The following is a 21521-nucleotide window of genomic DNA, read 5'->3' on the forward strand; positions in this document are numbered from 1 at the left end:
ATATATATATATATATATATACACACACACACAGTTAGGAATACAGTAGCAAAGAATATCTTTGCTATTTAGGGTGTAGGGTCTGTTGATGATTTTAAGGAAACTGGAGATAGGAAGCTAATTTGCATTTTGATTCTTAAATCTGACGCTCTGATCAGTCAATACACAGGATTAACTAGTTTAGCAGGATGTGCAGCAGGCAATACATAGCTGAGTTGTTTTTTTTCAGACCAGATATTTGGTTGTCATGGATGCCAGACAATGAGATATTTTTAGTCTGATATATTCTGTGTTACCAAAGGAAGGTATGTTGAAACTTCCTGAAGCAATTTAATAAGAATTGTTAGCATTTAGTAAGCATTTCATGAACAATCTGTGTTTGCCTTTGTGTACTCCATGCCTGTAACTAAAACTTCTGCTGTATTTAGCCCTATCAGGTTTGTTCATGAAATGAGGTAAAAATACTGTTGATACACATATATTACCTTGGATATTGAAGTTAGCTGGTTTAGTGCAAGGTTATCCTATATTGTACAAAGTTATTGTACAAAACTTGCAAATCAAAACAATTTGCTTCCTGTTCCAGTCTTAAGTAACTGGTGTATGGAGAAAAGGGTAACATAGTTGTATCAGTTAGACTGTTGTATACTAGTAAAGACAGAGAAAATGCAAGCAGGAAAGAAACATGATGCAAGGATCGGATGATGAGAAATATGAGTAAAAGGCTATATAGTACAGAACAGAGAACTCAGGGAAGGGTGATGGGATACACGATGTATCTACAAACATTTTCTAGGAAACAATATAAACAAAGATTATGTTCAGTCTCAGATGATTGAGATAAGAGCAAGGCCCTGAATATTTTGGGAGGGGGGGGGGAGCTTAAAATACACATTAGGAGAGTTCTCTACTAGTAAGAGCTGTTGGATAATGGAATTGATAAAGGACAATAGCAAAGATACCTTCACTGCAAATATTCCAGAACAGGTTATGTACAGTGTTAGTGTAAATAATGTAGCTAGCAGTCATGTAAAGCAGTTGGGTCACCCCACTAACTGTTGAGTATTAGGAAGAAATTTCCCTAGTGGGCTGGATAATTTATAGTTGTCCGCTAAATAGCTTCCTGCACCTTTTGCCGAAGCCATGGTACTAACCTCTGAGAGGGATTACTGAAATATGTAGACCATTGGTCTGATCTGGTATGGCAGTTCCTGTGTTCATTTCATGTTTAACTCAGCATTCATTTGACCATAAAGCTATTATAGAAAGCTGGGCTCAGTGTTTCCCCAGACTAACTATTTTTGATTAAAGTAGGGTTAACATTCATGTTTATGTCAACTTGTTGTGAATTCTCATTGTCCATTATAGTCGCTGCTGTAGCTCTTCCTTTTTCAGCCTTTTAAAATTCTGATTAAAAATGCTTGTGCTGCACTTTTTACTTAATGCCTTATTGATCAGAACAATAGAACTAATTAGAAAATGAATTAACTTTCTTCTTTGCAAGTCTGCCTAATTGTGATATACTGTACTTATTATAAAGCACCAATCAATATATTTACATTCATTATTACCCAATTAATTATAGTGCTTGTCAAACCACATTAATAAATGTAAGTAAAATGACTTTGGTAACAGTGCCTATTCTACTTATTTTGTACAACTTTTGTATTCATTAGGAATTAGATATTTGGTTACCTTTTATTCAGTACTGAAAGTCCATTCACCTGCAAAAAACCCCCCAATTAACTAGTACACCCATCCTTTTTTAAAAATAAGTTGATAGATGTGCCTGGTCTGTTAAATATGTGTAATGAGAGATTTCACTCCATTTAATAAAATCACTAGAAATGAGATGTCATAAGTGTAAAGGCGTTCGCTCTGTAATATAACCACCTGTTAAATAGAGGGCACTGGCTGTGTTCTGTAATCTCTTTTTAAACAACAGTCAGCTGTTGTAATGATTTTGTTTCTGATCTGTACATGGCAAAGATTTGTAACCCTGTTAATACTTCGTAAAAAAAACAAAAACAAAAAAAAATTAATCAGATAGAAGATTGAATTAGTCATGTGTTCCCAGAAATGAATAGTAAAGAATCACTTTTATGAAAGTTTGGTTTACAGGCCTAAAAGTGCAAGTTAAATTAAATTTTGAATAAATCTGAATTCTGTTTGCAGGCTTAGGTATTTTTTAAATTAGTCACAAGTATTTCAGGCCTTATATCTGTCTGTTTGCCATTATCTTGCATATTGATAGGGTAACTGAAAATATATAGGGAATACTGCATTTTCCCTTTGTCTTGCAGAGATGAGTTTTTAATGCTATGATAGCATACATGTAGTTTACACAATGTCAGTAACAAAATCAGAACTCTATCATTTTGGGAGGCTCTATCATTTTGTAGTGGCTATGTCAAAAGATTGGGAGTCAGGAGACCAGAACCATATTTCTAGCTCCTACCGCTGACTTGCTATGTGACCTTGGGCAAGTTGCTTAAACTCCTTCTGAACATCACTTTCATTGCCTGAATAATGGAGAGAAAACTTACCCTTTCTAAAGCATTTTGAGATCATGAAAGATGCTGAGTGCCCACTATCTTTTTTTTTTTCCTTTCTTTTTCTTTTTCTTGTATTGATGGTGATCTTAAATAGAAGTTGAGAGTCCTACTTCTTAAACTTGACTGTCTGGGAGATAGGGCAATCTTGTTATTTTTAATGTGAACATACAAATTGTTGAATGGGTTACAGGTTTGGTACAATGAACTTGACTTGCTTGGCAAGCAGTAAAATCATATCTTATGCTTGCTTGCTTTTGTTTCCTTTAAACTAGATCTAGATATTCAAGAGCTTACTCAGTTACTGCTAGTAGGTCACTAAATTTTATAGTGTAAATGCCAAGGGTACTGTAGCGCTTGCTGAACTATAGTGTAAAGGGTAATACCTATAAATCCATTCTGCACCATACATTTTTAAATGTGCAGATATAGCCAGTTGCAATTAAATGGTTCTAGTTTACAAACGTTGCCATGAGGTGTTATCTTCTAAATACATAAATAGTTCTAATTTTATTGTAAAATGAGAAAACTCTGTACAAACTTACTGTTATTTGTTACATCTGTGTCAGTGACCAGTAAGAACCCATACTTTCCCCCAACTGTTCAGAGATCCATAAGCAGTAACACTCCAGACGAGAATCTTTGCCCCTCTTGGTTGAAGTTACTGGGACAAGATTTGCTTTTCTAATGTCCCAGTGGTACAGCTCCACGAGCAGTGATCGAAGTACTCCTAGAGACATCCACTGGCATTTTAACTACCCTCTTATCAAACCTGCTCAAGAGATCTGGGTGTCCTGGTGCTTAAAATGGTGATGCTCACCAGTAGTCTGACTACAATTGTACTTCCATTATTCTTTCTACCCGATCTAGTGTAGACAAGGCCTTCAGCTTCAGTTCAAATCTTTAAGGCTCATGCTAAGTATATATGAATAGTGTATGGAATTGTCATATATTATGGCTGAAACCTTAAAAGCCCACTGAAAATTTTGGCAAGTAAGTGGGTTTGCCTGTTTTCTAGTTGTTGCATATTAACTATGTGGCAAGTTTTCCTTGGAGTTGAAGAAAGCCTTTTGAAAATTTCTGCTTCGTTGGTTATCTGAGCTGATACTTTTATTAAGTATTCTTTCAGAGAAGTAACCTGTCAATGTAATTTTAAAAGGATCTTTGTAATTCTTTCTCTTGCAACAGTACAATTCTTTCCTCCACATCAACACATTTGTTTCAAAAGAAGGACACGTGACATGTAAACGTAAGGAGCAAATATCCCTCAAAATCACATGAGACAATATACTTGATATGAGTACATTCAGATTTTAAAAAAAGAGAGAGCCAGAGCAAACTGACCAAAAACATTCAGGTCATGCACTAGAAACTGCTTTATCTAACCTCTTGTTGAATGTTGTTTTGGCTGTTGTTTTCCAAAGACAAAAGTATGGAGAGTAACTTTCTGATTACGAAATACAGTGTAAAATATTGATTTGTATGTTAAAGAAGAGTTCCAGTGAGATTTAAAACAAACTATTTTAATTGTAAACAAACAGTACCATAGTGCATGCTAAAATATATTCACATTTATTACAGCTTATTCAAATTTGTGTATTAGGTTTTTACATGTGAATTTAAATCTCTGAAGCATACCCTTGTTCCTTTACTGTGTGTTACTGTTATGTCTGTGTACATAAAATCTTACTGTTTCAAACCCATGTGTATTGAGAATTTTTGTTATAGCTGGCATTTAAAAAAAAACAACATGGGTTTGAACATACAAAATATATTAACCCTATCAGAAAAATTCTTAAGTTTCAGAAACTGCTTTTACTAGAAAACTTCAAATGTGTATATTGAGAAAAAATTATTTGTTAAAAGGCAATTCACATTTTAAACTGGGCTTCCTCAATAAAAGAGCAGTGTGAAAAGTTGGAGATCAACGTTGAATTATCTTTTCGCAATTATCTTTAAAGTGATTTCTGAAACTAGTTTGGAGGCCAATGTTTATACCTGCATGTTACAATGTGGATGAGATTTTTTTATTTCTATGTGAGATGTGCAGTAGTTGTATCAACTTGGTTATGTGTTATGAATGCTTTACTCAAATACAGTTTCTCTTATGGATAATTTCAATTCCATATTTGGGTTTATAACATTTGCTAATGCCTTCTATTGAACCATGCTGATATGCATATTGATAACTTACAACATTCAGTAAATCATAAAATACTGTAACTGGTTAATATTGATCATTTTCTGAAGACCTAACACAGATTAAAATCTAATTATTTGTAAAATCTCTATTATTAATTTAATGTTAGCGTACCAAAGCCTAGTATACATGTCTTTTTATTATTTAAATAGACATAAAATAAGTAACATTTACATAAGTATAAGCTCTAGGCATCCCATAAAGTTTAAATGCATTTTACATCACAGGATGAAAGTAGTGAGCCAGCAACATTGCAGCAATTGAAAACATTAGCATTTTGTAAAGTTGCTCTACCATTAGATTTGGGTAATAATTATTTGGAATTAAAAACCCATGTGCAAAGATATCTTTTGTGTTAACAAACTGTGGCACCTTTTCAGTATTCTTTTCATACTGGAGCAAGACTGCAGTAACCAATACAAATGAAATTATTAAACGTTAAGAACACATTTTGCACTAATAACCTTCAAATGTCACGTGCCAGTCTGAGGTAGTAAGACACTTAATTGTGAAATTAAAAAATGAGAAAATGAAGGCATCTTAAATTGTAAACACAATACAAATATGTTTTAGGGAAGTATCTGGTTTTTTTTTAAAATAAATTTAAAGAAAATGGAATTGACTGACTTTTTTTTAAGACCACTTATATCAAAACCCTTGCTGGTCTTCTTAATCAAAAATCTAAAATGAAATGATGAATTTTTAAAGTCATGAAATGTTACATGCATAACCTGCATGAACACATAGATGAGCAATAAGGACCCCGTACAACTCCCACTGTTATCAATAAAACAAGCTCACGTTGATGTTGGCTTGGAGCTTAAATCACTATGGGTTGAATGTTTATCAGCAATTAATTTAAACTGTGTGCTTAAGCTTGCTTTTTTTGTTTTTGTTTTCCCCATTTTCTTAGATCTCTAGTGGAAGAGGAAGATCCTCACATGAAAGTATCTCTTGGTAGCAGCGATATGGGCGTGTCTGCCCATCTACAGTCTTCAAAGACAGGGACCACACGATTTTTCACCAGCAACACTCATAGTTCTGTGGTATTACAGGTAATCTAATACAACATATTGTAATATTTATACCAGTCTTTCCTGAAGTTTTTCAAGGCTTTGAACTGTATCTGCACCTAAGAAAGTTCTCAAACTTGGAAAAGTGCCTTAGAGACCTTTTATTAAACATTTGTTTGTGTCATGTCAACAATGCCTTTGTTGAATAGGCAGCATGGTTTTGTGTTCTTTATTTTCTCTTTGAGAGCTTATGTTATCTATGAAAATCAGATTTTTTTTTTCAAGTTAAATGTTCAGGTCACATCAACAATTTGAAAAACATGACCTTTCCCTGTAATTATAGACGTGTTCACTATTAACTTCAAATAGGTAAATAAGGCTTGCTAAAGTGAGGGACCGCTGTCTCAGAGAAACTCACCTCTTTAATATAGTCAAGCAACTTTTTCAGGTGAATTTCCTCTTCTCGCCTTTTCTGTGTGAACGCTGTGTTAAAGATGTCATGAGTCTTAACTATTCCTCTTTGTGCCCCTAAAACATGTATCCGTTGGCAATTTCATAATCTGATCTATCCACATACTGTGCTGGAGTCTGAATACTTCCCACAAACAATCTTAGCAGCCATCTGCAGTTTCTACATGGTTTGCGAGCCATAATATGTGACTTACATATGAAATCATTATTAAGAAGCTTGCACTTTCTGCACGTAGAAAAACTGTTACGTTATCCTCTGAAGCTCATAAATATGCCAGCTTTCACTTACTTTTTAATAAACATGCCACCTGTCTTTTACAGACCAACCATGAAATAGCCTTCAGTTTATCTTATCTGTCCCTGTTCAGCTAGGGAAAGATTACCTTTGTTTAATTCATAGCTATCTAATCAAGCAAGTTTCATGTTTTTACAGTGATAGTATACACTATACAAAAAAAAAAAAAGAGGACGACTTGTGGCACCTTAGAGACTAACAAATTTGTTACACAAACCCCGTCGATAACCTCCTCACCATATATTAGCAGTATGCTTGCCCCTTTGAGTTACTTCTTCCAAACTGAAGAATCAAAATTCAAGTTACATGAAAGTGGGTATACAAACTGAAGAGGAAGAAAATGTTGGAGGGTGGCTCTACTCTGAAAAGTGACTGTAAAAATGACACTTCCATCCCCTATGTTTATTCAGGATCATATCCGTAGACTTCAGTGACAAGAATAAAATTTTAGCACTTCTTACTTCCATGAGCTCTTAAGAGCTAAGGGGAGTTAGACTGTGTTTCATCCTGTACATGCCAGATTTGGTTAGTGTATCTTAACCTATTAATCTGGGCAATCACTTTGAAGGAAATAAGTAAATGTGTAAATGAAGGTGCATAGGGGAGACCGAATATGAAGTACAGAACCTTTATCATTAGTGATGATGCACAAAATGGAGAGAACTCACCTGCGGGGCCTAGCAGGCAGGGGAAAACATATTTTTACTTATAAATTGGGCACATGTGAAATGGAAAGAAATGACAAACTTGGAATTCCATAGTGCTGTTTTTGAAGCATAATTTTTCAAAGCAGAACTGCACTTTAAACATTCACCCATGTGGTTTTCTCATCCTATTGTACTCAGGTGTTAGTCTTATTTTTGATCTGAAACCCTCCACTTGCCCAGCAAAACAGCATCATTGAGCTTTAGCATTCACTTCCAATTTTATTATTTGTCTTTTCCATTTTAATTAAAGTGAACTAAAGTGGTGGCCTCACCGTGTCAGTTTCCTATACTTTCTATCTAAAGCAAACAGACTTTGAAAGGTAAGATTATTTTATTGCAAATATTTGTTTGCTTATGTAAACCAATTGGCACATTTACCCTTAAATTTGCTAATTGCTTTATAGAACTATATAAGTACTTGTAATAAGATAACCTCACATCGCTGTTCCAAGACTTTATTTAAAAAATCCCCGAGATTATTAAATCCAAAGAAGAAGAGAGTAGATTAGATATATACTTTATTGGTTTCAAAGGCCTGTTGATAACTATAGCTCAATATGTATAACTTGAAAAATGTTCTTATTACCAGCAGATTTCTGTTTATACCCCTGCAGCACAGAGACATAGCTACAGATAAGAGAATCACACCCCAGTTGTTCCAGCCATTGGAATGGGGGGCCTTGAATACTAGAACCAGCTGGGGTCAGTGAGACTGGGAGTTCCAAGTTTCTGCATGAGAGAGCTAGCAGTGACGGGGTGTGGGGGTGTGTGTGTGTGAGTGAATGAGTCAGATGCGATCATTGAGAGAACTGAGGTATTCTAAACCTGACTAAAGAAGGGGTAAAATGTGCTCTGAGTTGCCACTAGCCCCATCTGGGAGATGGTCCTTCCCCTCTGCCCTACCCCACAAAGGTTGATGAAAGACCCATTCCATCCAAAACCCTATTTTTTCCCTTGTTGTTACTATAGCTGTGACATTGCTCACCAGAGAAACTAGGAAGCCTGTAGCTCTCACTTTTTAGGATCTGAGTACGGTGTTTTCATATAGTTCTCTAACAACATTTTGAAACATTTCTTTGTTGTTCAGAATATTAAAAGTTTGTGATATATACCAAACCTGTGCAGATAAGTAATTTTTAAGCAGAGGAACATTTTTTAATTTGATCAGTTTTTCTCTACAGTCACTATCAGTCCGAAGTAAAGTTTATAGATCTACTAAAAGGTGCAAATGGATTAAACAAAATGTATCTGTTGAGCAACTTCTGGTATATTCTCTGTTGCATCTATTTCTATGAGGGGAAATTGTCTGGTGGGAGCTCTGTATTCTGCTGGTGATAATTTTCTAAAAATGGTCTTCTGGCCCACGCTGAACTAAATTCTCTTTTTCTGTTGGAGCAACCAAACTAAGGCACTGTGGGACGGTGTCACATGGTGTTGCTCTCCTCTGGCAGATAAAAATGTAAGCATCTCGTAGAAGCTTACAAAGCTTTAAAATGTTATAAACTTCAGAAAGTAGTTCCTCTATGTTCTAGTTTCTGCTTGAATTGTGTAGGCATCACTAGAATTCTTCCATATCCTATGGATTCAAGCCTACAACCCATACAATCCCTTGCTTTCTCCAACTAGAACTTTACGCAGAAGTGCTGTGTGTTTCCTTGTATAGGATGAGGATTCCCTAAAGAATTATGACTTATTTTAGGACTTGCTGCCAACATAGCTTAAGTGGATCACAATGGGTTTTCAGACAAAAACAAGCCAGAGCCTTTTCTCTTATTTTAATTTTGGGTTGAAAGCACTAGTAGTGTCTCAGTTTCTAACTCCTGGGCCTCTACTTGGTATTCTTTCATCTTCAAATCTTAGGACAGGTCAAACTTCTCTAATTTTTTCCTACCTCTTACCTCGCTGGGAACTATCACTGAGTCTCTTTTTCTGTATGATTGGAAATGGCCTTTCTCTGGAGCCTTTACAAAGCTGGAGTTAACCTTATGGAAAGATTTACCTCAAGGCCGAACCCAGGTTACTGCATGGGTAAATTGATTACCATCCCACAGGAGAGTATATACTCAAGCTACAAGGATCCCCATGTATATACAGTAGATTCTGTTCTTAAAGGGGCTTTCACAGAAGCAAAAAAATTGGTGGCAGGTTGCTGTTTGTTCAGTTCATAGTTTATTAGAAAGTGACTCCAATCATTAGTACTGCAGCAGAGGTATTTTTGCTTCATCTTTCAGTAGAATAGCTAGTCTAGCAACAAATAGCACTGTTTGGAGACCTGGCAACTAGACATATTGAACGCAGCTCATTGCCTTCAGATTCCAATTGTAAAAGAATAATTTTTCTCCAAAGTCTTAATACCTATTCTTGCAATATAAATTGGAGAACTAGTAGGGTGCCTCCTTTTTTGCAAGGACTAGTTTCAGAAGGCCTGGTAAAAATGCGCCAGTTGAGGGTCATTGGATTACTGAAATGCTTCGTTTTGGTACTTGGCTAAAAATTAATAGATGGATTAGTTTATATAATTGTATTAGATCATTGTCAAAATGTTGTTATATCATTGTCAAAAAATTAAATTCCAGTTGGGTGCAAAATATTTTGTGCTGCCCTTAGATCACAGTCTGGTTTGCTTGGATATGATGGGAAGGACAGCAGAGAAGGTGGGAAGACTCCCATATTTCCATGCAGCCCAAAGGCTCAACATAGAGAAATTCACTGCTCTCTTAGGGTCTGTCTACACTACAATTAAAACTCTGTGGCTGGCCGATGCCTGCTGGCACGGGCTGCAGGGCTGTTTAATTGCAGTGTAGACGTCCGGGCTTGGGCTGGAGCCCAAGCTTTAGGGCTGTGCAAGGTGGGATGGTCCCAGAGCTCGGGCTGCAGCCTCAGCCAGAATGTCTACACTGCAATTAAACAGCCCCACAACCAGAGTCCCACGAGCGGAGTCATTTGGCACAGATCAACTGTGGGTGTCTTACAGCAGTGGTCATCAGGTTTGCAGGACACTGACTAGCCACTTTGGTTATGATTGTAGCTGTAAATTTTGGTTCAAAGCAGGAGGTTGTCTTCATATCTTGGGTTATCGTATTGCTGAACTGGGTTCAGAATAGGGCTCTGTCAGTATGTTGAATGTTAGAAGAATGTTATGAAGGATTACACTGAATTTAACTATGCCCATATTTATGCCTTTCCTCTGGTTCTTTTCTGTTTTCCCATTGTGTTCTTTCTTTAGGACAAATCTGAGTTTTCATCTCTGTATTTATGTTCACCACAGCTTTAAAGTCCAGGCTTCTTTTTTAATAAAAATAATAAACAAATTCTGGAATTTGGAGCTGAGACTCTCAAGTGTTATCTGTAAGGCTATTTGCCTCCTTTCCTTCCCCTCACCCCCATCAACCTTATCAATATTGTTGGGTTAGGCGACATATATGACTAAACAAAATTGATCTAAGTCCTTCCCACGTTCTTGTAATGCATGAAAGGGGCCATTATTTCTATTGATCTTTAAGTATTCCCGAAGTAGGTTTTCCCCCTATATGCAAACCTTTCTTTTAAGGTGCCATTGTTATCTGAGACCCAGGTAGTTGTAGTTTGCCCCTCAGACTTGTCTGGAGAAGGAAACAACATGAGAAATACTAATACAACATGAGCCTTCTGGGAGGTTTTACAAAGTTAAAATTGGTAATAAAATTGACAAAAGTTGTAGTTAAGTGACACCCTTCCTGTAAGTCCCAATATCATTCAACCTTCCAGGTTGCAGAGTACGTTGAAGGAGTAGTATGGAACATAAATGTATCCTGCACATGTTATATTTTTCTGAGAAGTGATGCTGATCCAAATGGGCAAATGTCAGTTCCTACCTGAAACCATTTACATCTGGAGAATAAGTGGACAAAAACCATGCCCTTTCTGAACAAATCTATCTTTGTTTTATGATTAAGAACACTTACTCAGTCATACTGTACTGTGCACTCCGTAGTCACTCATGGAGACTAATTGAATTGTTCTGTTTGATTTAAGTTTTTGAATGATTTGATTATACTTTAAAGTCTGAGCACATGATGGTTATAGTATGGAAGACCACTAGTCAGACTTCAGTTTCCAGCACTTGTCAAGGAGCGTAGACAATCTTAAAGTAAATAAATAACTTCCCTTAAAGAAATCCAAACAAACGTTTACTTTCCGCTTCAAGATGACTGAATAGTTCAGGTTGTGATCTTGTTTTAGGGTTTTGACCAGCTGCGAGTAGAAGGTTTACTTTGCGATGTGACGCTAGTACCAGGCGATGGTGATGAAGTATTTCCCGTTCACCGAGCTATGATGGCATCAGCTAGTGATTACTTCAAGGCTATGTTCACAGGTAGTGCTTTTGTTTCTGTAATAGATTTGGACTCTGAGCTGTTTTAAACATGTCTTTGGTGTCAGATATTCTAATATGTGTAACATAATACTAGGTCAAACACTTCCTTCCACATAATATTACTATCATAATCATAAAAAAATAAAAATCTTTTCATTTAATTGAAATTAAAGTTCAAATGAATTAAATCAGCTTTTTAATTGTGTAAGAATACGTATATTATTAGAGTGAACTCTTTCAAATGTAATTGAAGAACCCATTTTAATGTATCTAATTTCTTTCTTAGGTGGAATGAAGGAACAAGATTTAATGTGCATAAAGCTTCATGGTGTGAACAAAATAGGTCTAAAGAAGATTATTGATTTCATTTACACTGCAAAACTTTCTCTTAATATGGACAACCTTCAGGACACTCTAGAAGCGGCCAGTTTTTTGCAGATTTTACCTGTTTTGGACTTCTGTAAAGTGTTTCTGATCTCTGGGGTAAGGTATTTTGATTGGACATTAGTTTCAAGTTCTGACTCTTCTTTTTTTTTTTTTTTTTTTTTTTTTAAAGCACATTGATTGTGTAATATCCATAGGCGAGGATTTAAGCATGACACTGGATAACTTGGGTTCACATACAGTAAGTTCCTCTAGCTTCAAAGGAACCATAAAATTGAATCTTATTTACTGTACCTAACGCTAATCACACTAAGCTTGTGATTTAAATATCCTGGCACATTAAAAATTGTAAGAACTTGTTGCAATTTCTAATTTTACTGCATGAACTGGAAAATTATATTCCAGTAAACCATAGTCATACTTCATTAGTTGGTTACTGGATTTCTCTCACTGATGCTCATTTTTTATAACATACCATAAGAAAGTAACTTTGTGAATTTATAGTAACGTAGTCATTATTGTACAGTGAATTATTTGTCATATTATCTTTATACGTACGTGTTTTGTATATAACATTTTCTTATGTTGGATATGAAGCACATAATTACAGTGGTTGTCACTGAAATCTTTACGGTGTTATCTTTGAGTTGATGAGGTTACAATAATGTTCTTTAAACAAAGTGCATTGTAGCCGATTACAGGGAATATGTAGGGGATGCTACAGTAATGTTAGTTACGTGAGAAGGTAATTATAAGGATTTTAGTGGTGACCATTGTATATTTCTACAATACACTAAAAGAAAAAACTTTTACCTTGAATATATACTTAAGTGTTTAATCACAGTGACCTCAATAATAGGTTTTGTAAGGGGCAGAACTAGGTGAGTTAATAGTCTCTGTTCTCTCCCCATTAACTAAAGCTTACCTAAAAGAGGAGAGTTTGAATTAGAGGATCATTTGTATAGTTTTTTTAGTATAAAATGTAGATCATATATCTGTATATGCTCTGTAGATGTAGTGCTTAGCAAAGTTATCCCACTGCTCTTATTTGGTTGAACAGTTTTTTAAAATAAAATCACAGCATCGCAAGATGGGGGAGATGTGTGCAAGTATACACAATCATAGATCTGGAGAGACTCAACTTCTGAATCTCTGGAGCTTTTCCCATCACTTAGCTGTGACCTGAAAGAGAGCATAAAAGGGTTTGTCTGCAGTAGGAGTATGGGTGGTGCTTTTACAATAATTGTTAAACTCACGCATTTTACAGCACTACTTAGCACCCAGTGTATGTAGACAAACAATAGCATTTAAAACCCAAGGAGTGGGAAGGATACTAGCACTGACCATGACACGTGACCACAGTTTTAAACACTTTTCTTCTGTGTAGCAATATGTCTACAGGTGGAAAAATGAGGTGTCCTGGAAAATCCATTGGCCATGTCGTCACTAGGAGAAAGTTTGTTTTTAAGCTCACTTGTTAGCTCACACATTAATGTGTGTAAAAACCCCAATGTGGATAAGACAAGTTGTACCTTTTACACACAGCTGGTCAAGGTAGATCCTGTGTTCCCTACTAGGGATTTACCTCAACTAAGGTGTTAAAACTGTAACTTGTCTATGCTAGGATTTTACCGTGTTACCTAACGTGTTAAGAGCAAATTTCATTTCCTTGTAAATACAAGACTATTGAAAACAAAGGGACTGAAGCTGACATTTCTTTGCAATTAAAGTGATCTCAGCAGACAATCGGCAAGTTCCTCAGGCTGACAACCTTCTGGTTTATAAGAAAGGAGGCTGCAGGAAAAATGTTCTCTGTGAGGGATTCTCACCTCTGGAGCTTACTTCCCCATCCTTACTCAACAGTGTACGGACTTTTTATTTAAATTATTTGTTAAATAATTCTGTCAGAACTCTGAGGACATCGCTTATACAGGAGTTGAGTGAGGGAGTTGGGTTGATAGATTGGGAGTCTTTTTTTTGTACGGTGGACAAGATTTTCTGAGTATATTATTTTGCGTTTTACTACATTTAGATAGGTAATACCTACAAAGCCAAAGGCTGACTTCCACAGGTTCCTTCAGAGTGCTTCTCAATAGTTGCCAACTTCTGAAACGTTAGCTCTTCACAAGACTCTGACAGAAATAGGGTCTAGGGAAATCTAGCTAGAATATTTGATCATATAATTAGATAGTAATAAATTCAGTAAAATAAGCAAGCAATTTAAATGAACATCCTTTTTTTGTGCAGCTGTAGGGTATGGTAGTGCAAATTTTTACTGCATATTAGACAAAGTGGTAATATAGATAAATTCATCAGAATTAGATTTAATTCTCTCTTATAAGGCTTGTGATGGTGTCAGTGTTGCAAATATGATTTTCTCAAGTGACTGGTCACCAAAGGAAAGTGGATGTTTTTGGAGATCAGCAGTCAGTGGATTTGTGAACAAGAGTCCATTATTATTGTTTTACGAAAGGGTTAAGTATGTGCACTTGAGTTTTAACCATATATTTGAGAGTTGTCTGATTAATTTGATTTTTTTCATATTTAAGGAAAGCCCCGAGCAGAACTACCAATATAGGGTTCCGCAAAAGTGTATTGAAATAGTAGAGGCCTCTCATCTATGATGTCTGTTAGTGAGGACTGGGGAAAACATTTTGTTACTCAGGAATCTTGAAAATCTAATGCTCATTTGGAATCCAATCCCCACCTGTTTCATAGATGTTCGTTGCCTATCTTCAGGATTTATAAGCATATACTCTGTATCATGCATCAGATACTGCTTTCAGCTACTTGCTAAGTATTCAATCTTGCTGAAAGACACTAGTATCTCAATCTATCCTTTTGCTTGTGACAACAGACATATTTTTGACACACATTTGCTAGTGGAATTTTTACACGAGAAACTGATTAACTCTGACTTTAGAGTATGTGTTTTCTTCTATATGAATATGAGAACATACATGTTCTGTTAAGGCCCCATCTACCTGGAGCTTGTAAATGTGTTTGAAGCCATTTTCAAGAACTGTTATAGCATAAGTCTTTGTCAGGATTGAATGTGGTACCAATCATGCTACTGATTGCAATATAGCCTATGGTGGTTCATGGTTGTTCCTTAGTGTGGACTGGAAATCAGTTAGTATATGAACCTGGATCTCTGAAGCTGTGGAGGAGATCCGGTGGGGAGAAGGGGTGGGGGTTCGGGTCAGTCCTCCTTTCTGTCCTTACCCTCTCCCTCTCTCCCAGGGAAGCCAGCCTTGGTAGAGGACTCTCATTTCTGCCTTCAGGCAAGAAGGGAGGACTCACCCATCCCTTCAAATGAAGGAGACATTGCAAAAGCGGGGAGATTCCTTTCACCCCTCCCCTCACCCTGGCTTTGACCGCCTCTTTCTGTAGTAAGGACAGTGACAGCCTGGTGGCCTTTTCCCTTTTCTTCCCGTCCTCCCCTGCTTTGTCTTTAGGAATGGCTGGCTGGCCTGCTCTATCTGTTCAAAAAAAGATTGAACTGTTTTGGCCAAATAAATTGGGGCAACTGATAATTCCTGCAAATACAGTTAAATAAGAAGAATACTGTTCTGTGAAAGGGAGATTTGATGTCTCCTCTGGGAGGACAGGCTACTGCATAATCTACTCTTACTAGGAACCTTTTCTTGCAAAAACTTCCCTTTCTCAGCTTCTTTCCATTGCTTTTGGAATGATTTCTTCTTGAACCATTTACAGCGTTTTTTGATCTCTGTGTGAATTGCCTGTTTGCATTTCTAGAAAGTTATTCTAAAAGTAGTAAGATAGGAGCGTGTTATGTAGGATGTTGAGCACCTTATACTCTTATCTCTGAATTACTAAGATCGGAGGCTGGAGAAATAAAAATCAGATAAAAAGTTGTTTCTTGAGTTGAGGGGTGTAACTATGTATTACACAGAATCTTACTATGACTTAAGCAAGCAAAAAACTCAGTGTTGTGAGTAATGAAGTATTTATTCTGCAAAGAAAATACTAAAGAAAAGCAGGCAATTAAACAATCTTAGTTCATTTACAATCTTGGCATGTCTTCTAATTTACCAACTTGCTTAAAGAATTTGAGCTAGGCAGATTAATGAAACATCTTAAGTTAAATCCACATAAATTGGTTGAGGTAAATAGATTCTCCTCTCCAAGAATATGCTGTCCCAACTCATCATGCTTGAACAAAGAAGCAGTTAATAAACCTTAAGTTGCAATAAGATTTCAATATACAGTTAAATCAATGTCAGAAATAAAGTTAGCCTAATTCTTGGCAATGCTTATGCAGAGTTTCTCTCTAACAGAAACTTGAGTTTTAGTGGTGGCATGTTCTTCCAGTGCAAAGCCAATGAGCTTTTGTACTCATCTGGTCCTTGCTTTGTGTGTGTTTCACTGTGTTCTGTACACTCTCCTTTTGAATACTGCATTGGGCTGTTCATCATACTTTTAGGGAAACAGCTGTTTGTTTATTCTAAATAGGATCAATTTAAAGGAATTTTTTATCCACTTTCTCACAGATTTCATTGAAGGTGGAGATCGCATCTCATAGGTTTGATTAGATGCTGGTATCAGTGTTTCAAGTTTTTCTGTGGGTTCCTCCTGTTTTTGGATGGGCTCAATACTGTGCTAAAGCATTTGTAGTAAAAGTTTAACACTATTGTCTTTTATGGTGTGCTATTCTGGCTGAGAGGGGTCTGAAAAACTTTTGAAGTTTTGCTTTTATTCGCTCCATTTTCAGAAATATTTTTATTCCAAAAATGTCTTGGGGTAGTTTCATAAATTCTAAGGCCAGAAGGGGACCATAGTGATCATCTAGTCTGACCTCCTGTATAGCACAGGGCATAGGATTGCCCCCAAATAATTCCTACAGCATATAGTATCCACCACAACCCTTGATAAATAGTTCCAATGATTAATTACCCTCACTGTAAAAAATATACACCTTATTTTCAGTCTGAATTTTTCTCTCTTTAACTTACAGCCATTGGATCATGTTATGCCTTTCTCTGCTAGATTGAAGAGCTCCTTATCAAATATTTGTTTTTCATGCAGGAGCTTACAGATTGTAATCAAGTGACACCTTAACCATAGACTCATAAACTTTAAGGCCAGAAGGGACCATCATGATCATCTGGTCTGACCTCCTGCACATCACAGGCCACAGAACCTTACCCACTCATTCCTGTAATAGGCACATAACCTCTGGCTGAGTTATGGAAGTCCTCAAATCTTGTTTTGAAGACTTCAAGTTACAGAGAATCCACCACTTACTCTATTTCAAGCCAGCAAATGACCCAGGCCCCATGCTGCAGAGGAAAGTGAGAACTCCTCAGGGTCCCTGCCAATCTGACCCAGGGAGAAATTCCTGCCTGACCCCAAATAGGCTGATGAGTTAGACCCTGCTCATATGGGCAAGACGCACCAAAAAGACCTGGGAAACAATTCTGTGTAGTAACTCAGAGCCCTCCCCATTTAGTATCTCATCTCTGGCCATTGGGAATATTTGCTAATAGCAGGCATGGATTGGTCATATGTCATTGTAGGCAATCTCATCATAGAATCATAGAATATCAGGGTTGGAAGGGACCTCAGGAGGTCATCTAGTCCAACCCCCTGCTCAAAAGCAGGACCCATCCCCAATTAAATCATCCCAGCCAGGGCTTTGTCAAGCCTGACCTTCAAAACTTCTAAGGAAGGAGATTCCACCACCTCCCTAGGCAATGCATTCCAGTGTTTCACCACCCTCCTAGTGAAAAAGTTTTTCCTAATATCCAACCTAAACCTCCCCCACTGCAACTTGAGACCATTACTCCTTGTCCTGTCCTCTTCCACCACTGAGAATAGTCAAGAACCATTCTCTCTGGAACCACCTCTCAGGTAGTTGAAAGCAGCTATCAAATCCCCCCTCATTCTTCTCTTCCGCAGACTAAACAATCCCAGTTCCCTCAGCCTCTCCTCATAAGTCATGTGTTCCAGCCCCCTAATCATTTTTGTTGCCCTTCGCTGGACTCTCTCCAATTTATCCACATCCTTCTTGTAGTGTGGGGCCCAAAACTGGACACAGTACTCCAGATGAGGCCTCACTAATGTCGAATAGAGGGGGACGATCACGTCCCTCGATCTGCTCGCTATGCCCCTACTTATACATCCCAAAATGCCATTGGCCTTCTTGGCAACAAGGGCACACTGCTGACTCATATCCAGCTTTTCATCCACTGTCACCCCTAGGTCCTTTTCCGCAGAACTGCTGCCTAGCCATTCGGTCCCTAGTCTGTAGCTGTGCATTGGGTTCTTCCGTCCTAAGTGCAGGACCCTGCACTTATCTTTATTGAACCTCATCAGATTTCTTTTGGCCCAATCCTCCAATTTGTCTAGGTCCCTCTGTATCCTATCCCTTCCCTCCAGCGTATCTACCACTCCTCCCAGTTTAGTATCATCCGCAAATTTGCTGAGAGTGCAATCCACACCATCCTCCAGATCATTTATGAAGATATTGAACAAAACTGGCCACAGGACCGACCCCTGACACCGGCTGCCAACTAGACATGGAGCCATTGATCACTACCCGTTGAGCCCGACAATCTAGCCAACTTTCTACCCACCTTATAGTGCATTCATCCAGCCCGTACTTCTTTAACTTGCTGACAAGAATACTTCCATCATACCATCCCCTCCATAAACATATCAAGTTGAGTCTTAAAACAAGTTAGGTTTTTTACTCCCCGTGGAAGGCTGTTCCAGAACTTCACTTCCTCCTGTGGTTAGAAACCTTTATGTAATTTCAAATCTAAACTTATTAATGGCCAGTTTATAGCCATTTGTTCTTGTGCCAACGTTGGCCCTTAATTTAAATAACTCCTCTTCTTCCATGGTGTTTATCCCTCTGATGTATTTATAGAGAGCAATCATATTTCCCCTCAGCCTTCATTGTGTTAGGGTAAACATACCAAGCTTCCCAGGTTAGAGTCCCCCATTGAGTAAATGTGTGGCCTGCTTTCTTTGTAAATGTTTACATTTAGCTATATTAAAATGAATATTGTTTGCTTTCACACAACTTACTTAGCAATCCAGAATGCTTTGTATTAGTGACATATCTTCATTATTTACTACTCCCCCAATTTATTTGTCATATGCAAACTTTATCAGTGATAATTTTATGTTGTCCTTCAAGTGGGTTCTCCCTTTGTATATTACACTGAGCGTATGCATGTGCTCCATGCACCTGGAGCCGGAGAATCCTGGAAGAAGCATCCATTGCTCCACGCATGTGCCCTCACTCTCCTCATGCCTCCAACCAAGGCAGTAAAGAGTGGGGCATTCCAATCACTCTCCAGTTCCTTCTTACTGCCTCATGGCTGGGGTCAGAACCTTCAGTGTCCAAACTTTGTGAGGATTTGCAGGGAGGGGATAAGGAGATTCTCTAGCTTGTGGTTTTCTGTCATGTTAGATTGCGATTCCTACAGAGGACAGCTCATTTACTTACCAGCTCAGTGGTCGTGGGTCACCAGTGTGGTTAGATGTTCAGCTCTGTGTCTGTGTGTTTGTTTCTGGGTGCTGCCTCAGCTCTGTGCCCACAGCAGACCTTGAGCCAACTGCCCAACGACCACAAGATCTGTTAAGGTATGAACACCTGGCCAGGTTTATTGTTAACAAAATATTGTTTATAGCACCTGGTAAACTCTACAAGGATATTAAGACATGTATGCCCCTGACACTGGATGCAGCTCAGTGAGTGGCCAGACTTTCCACTGCTTCCTAGGTTGGCCAAAAATACTCCCTCTGAGATACATCTTTATACCCCAATACAAACACGTTGTTACTGCCCCTTTGACATAGTTAGTTACTGCCCTCTGATGTGCCACAAGTTCTCCTTTTCATTTTGTACATGTTAGTTCAATTAAAACATTTCTATTATGTACTGTCATCCTGACCTTATCTTTTAGGAGGGGTCAATGTGTTCCTGTTATCCTTGGGGAATGTTTTTGTACCATCCTTAATATTGGGATGTTCTGGTACCACTTGATACTGGGATGAATTTGTGTGAGCACTCTGTGACTAGCACTACTTAGGAATGTGTATTTTTGCAGCATTAGCCCTGTTCTGGCCAAATTCTGTATGCAGGTCCTGCCTCATACCAGGCCTTTAATACAAAGGCTTATGTCTCAGGCTCTCTTTCTGCTACAGAGCCCGAGGATGTTGCTGTCAGGGTGATGCTCTACTTCTTCCACGATCAAACCATCTGAATGTATTCCTTCTTTTCCTTACCAGTCCTACCTTGGGTCTTCTGGAAGATTCATTAGAACAGGGCACAAGTTGTCCTCACCGCCCCCATTGGCCCAGACAGTTTTGGTTCCTGAGTAGTCTTCTCATGTTGCCTCAGTCACTGATGACCAGTCAGCCTTTTTCCGATCTCCTGACCCAGGAAAAGGGCAAAATCAAACATTCCAATCACTCCATCTCAGACGGTGGTTTTAGGATGGGTGTTGACTCTAGAATGTTCATACTCTGAAGATGTACAAAACATCCTTACTTACAGTAGAAAGGATTCCACTAGAAAATGCTGCATAGCCAAGAGGAGGCATTTATCTAGGAACAATAAAAATGTATATCCCCTAAGATGTGGATATTCCATTTATTCTGGACTATCTTCTTTCCTTCAGAACAGCAGGTCTTTTTATCAATTCTTTATGGGTCCACTTGGCAGAAGTCAGTGTATACAACCCACCTTCGCAGGGTTACTCAATTTTCACTTACCTACTGGCCAACAGATTCTGGGAAGGTCTAATCAGAACCTTTCCTGCTCTGAGAGAACCTACTTCTCAATGGGATCTGAACCTTGTTCTTTCAGTGCTCACTAAGCCTCCCTTCGAGCGACTGACTTCATGTTACATGTTTCTCCTATCCATGAAGGTTGCATTCCTGGTAGCCATCACCTCATCCAGGAGGCTGGGTGAGTTTGGAGCTCTGATGGTGGATCTGCCTTACACTATATTCCATAGAGACAAGGTCTCATTATGCTTATATCCTAAATTCACCCTCCCAGTAGTTTGTTTCATCTGAACTAGTCAATTCACTTACCTGTGTTCTTTCTAAAGCCACGTGCATCTACAGATTAGAGCAGGCTTCATTTCTCGACGTGCAGTGCGCATTAGCCGTATATCTGCAAAGAACAAAAGCATTCAAAAAATCTCCCAGACTGATCATAGCGGAAAGAGTTTGAGGTCAAGCTGTGTCCTTTCAAAGAATGTCCATGTTGTGGATTTTTGTAATGACTTTCAAATGATGGAGGTCTCAGGAAGCTACTTAAGAGCATACCTTCCCATGACAACTAGAAGGCTTGGTGAGGAAGGCCAAAGCTATACAAAGCATGACAAGCATGTTGGGTGGTTTGGTGGGAGTGAGGGATCCAGTTATTGTGCAATTGCTTAAGAAGCTTCACACTAAAAATCCTGGGTTCCTGAGGCTGGTAGCTCAGCGAGAAGTGCCCCTCTAACTTGCCTTCTGGATCTACCCAGCCATAAGTTCTGTGCGGGTGAAGGTGAGTCAGT

General features: G+C 38.0%; 1 protein-coding gene across 6 annotated transcripts in view; it reads left to right on the forward strand.

Annotated features, from left to right (window-relative positions):
• The window catches only part of KLHL13 (kelch like family member 13), a 118931-nt gene that overhangs the window by 71539 nt on the left and 25871 nt on the right, over positions 1–21521 (forward strand). For all 6 annotated transcript variants that reach the window (XM_084639677.1, XM_084639674.1, XM_084639676.1 and 3 more), the window contains 3 exons: positions 5666–5807; positions 11460–11592; positions 11879–12075. In XM_084639677.1, coding sequence (XP_084495803.1) covers positions 5666–5807; positions 11460–11592; positions 11879–12075 — 472 coding nt within the window. The remainder of the gene's footprint in view (positions 1–5665; positions 5808–11459; positions 11593–11878; positions 12076–21521) is intronic.

This window comes from Lepidochelys olivacea, assembly GCF_965140295.1.
Source record: "Lepidochelys olivacea isolate rLepOli2 genome assembly, chromosome: 9".
Classification (NCBI taxonomy): Eukaryota; Metazoa; Chordata; order Testudines; family Cheloniidae; genus Lepidochelys; species Lepidochelys olivacea.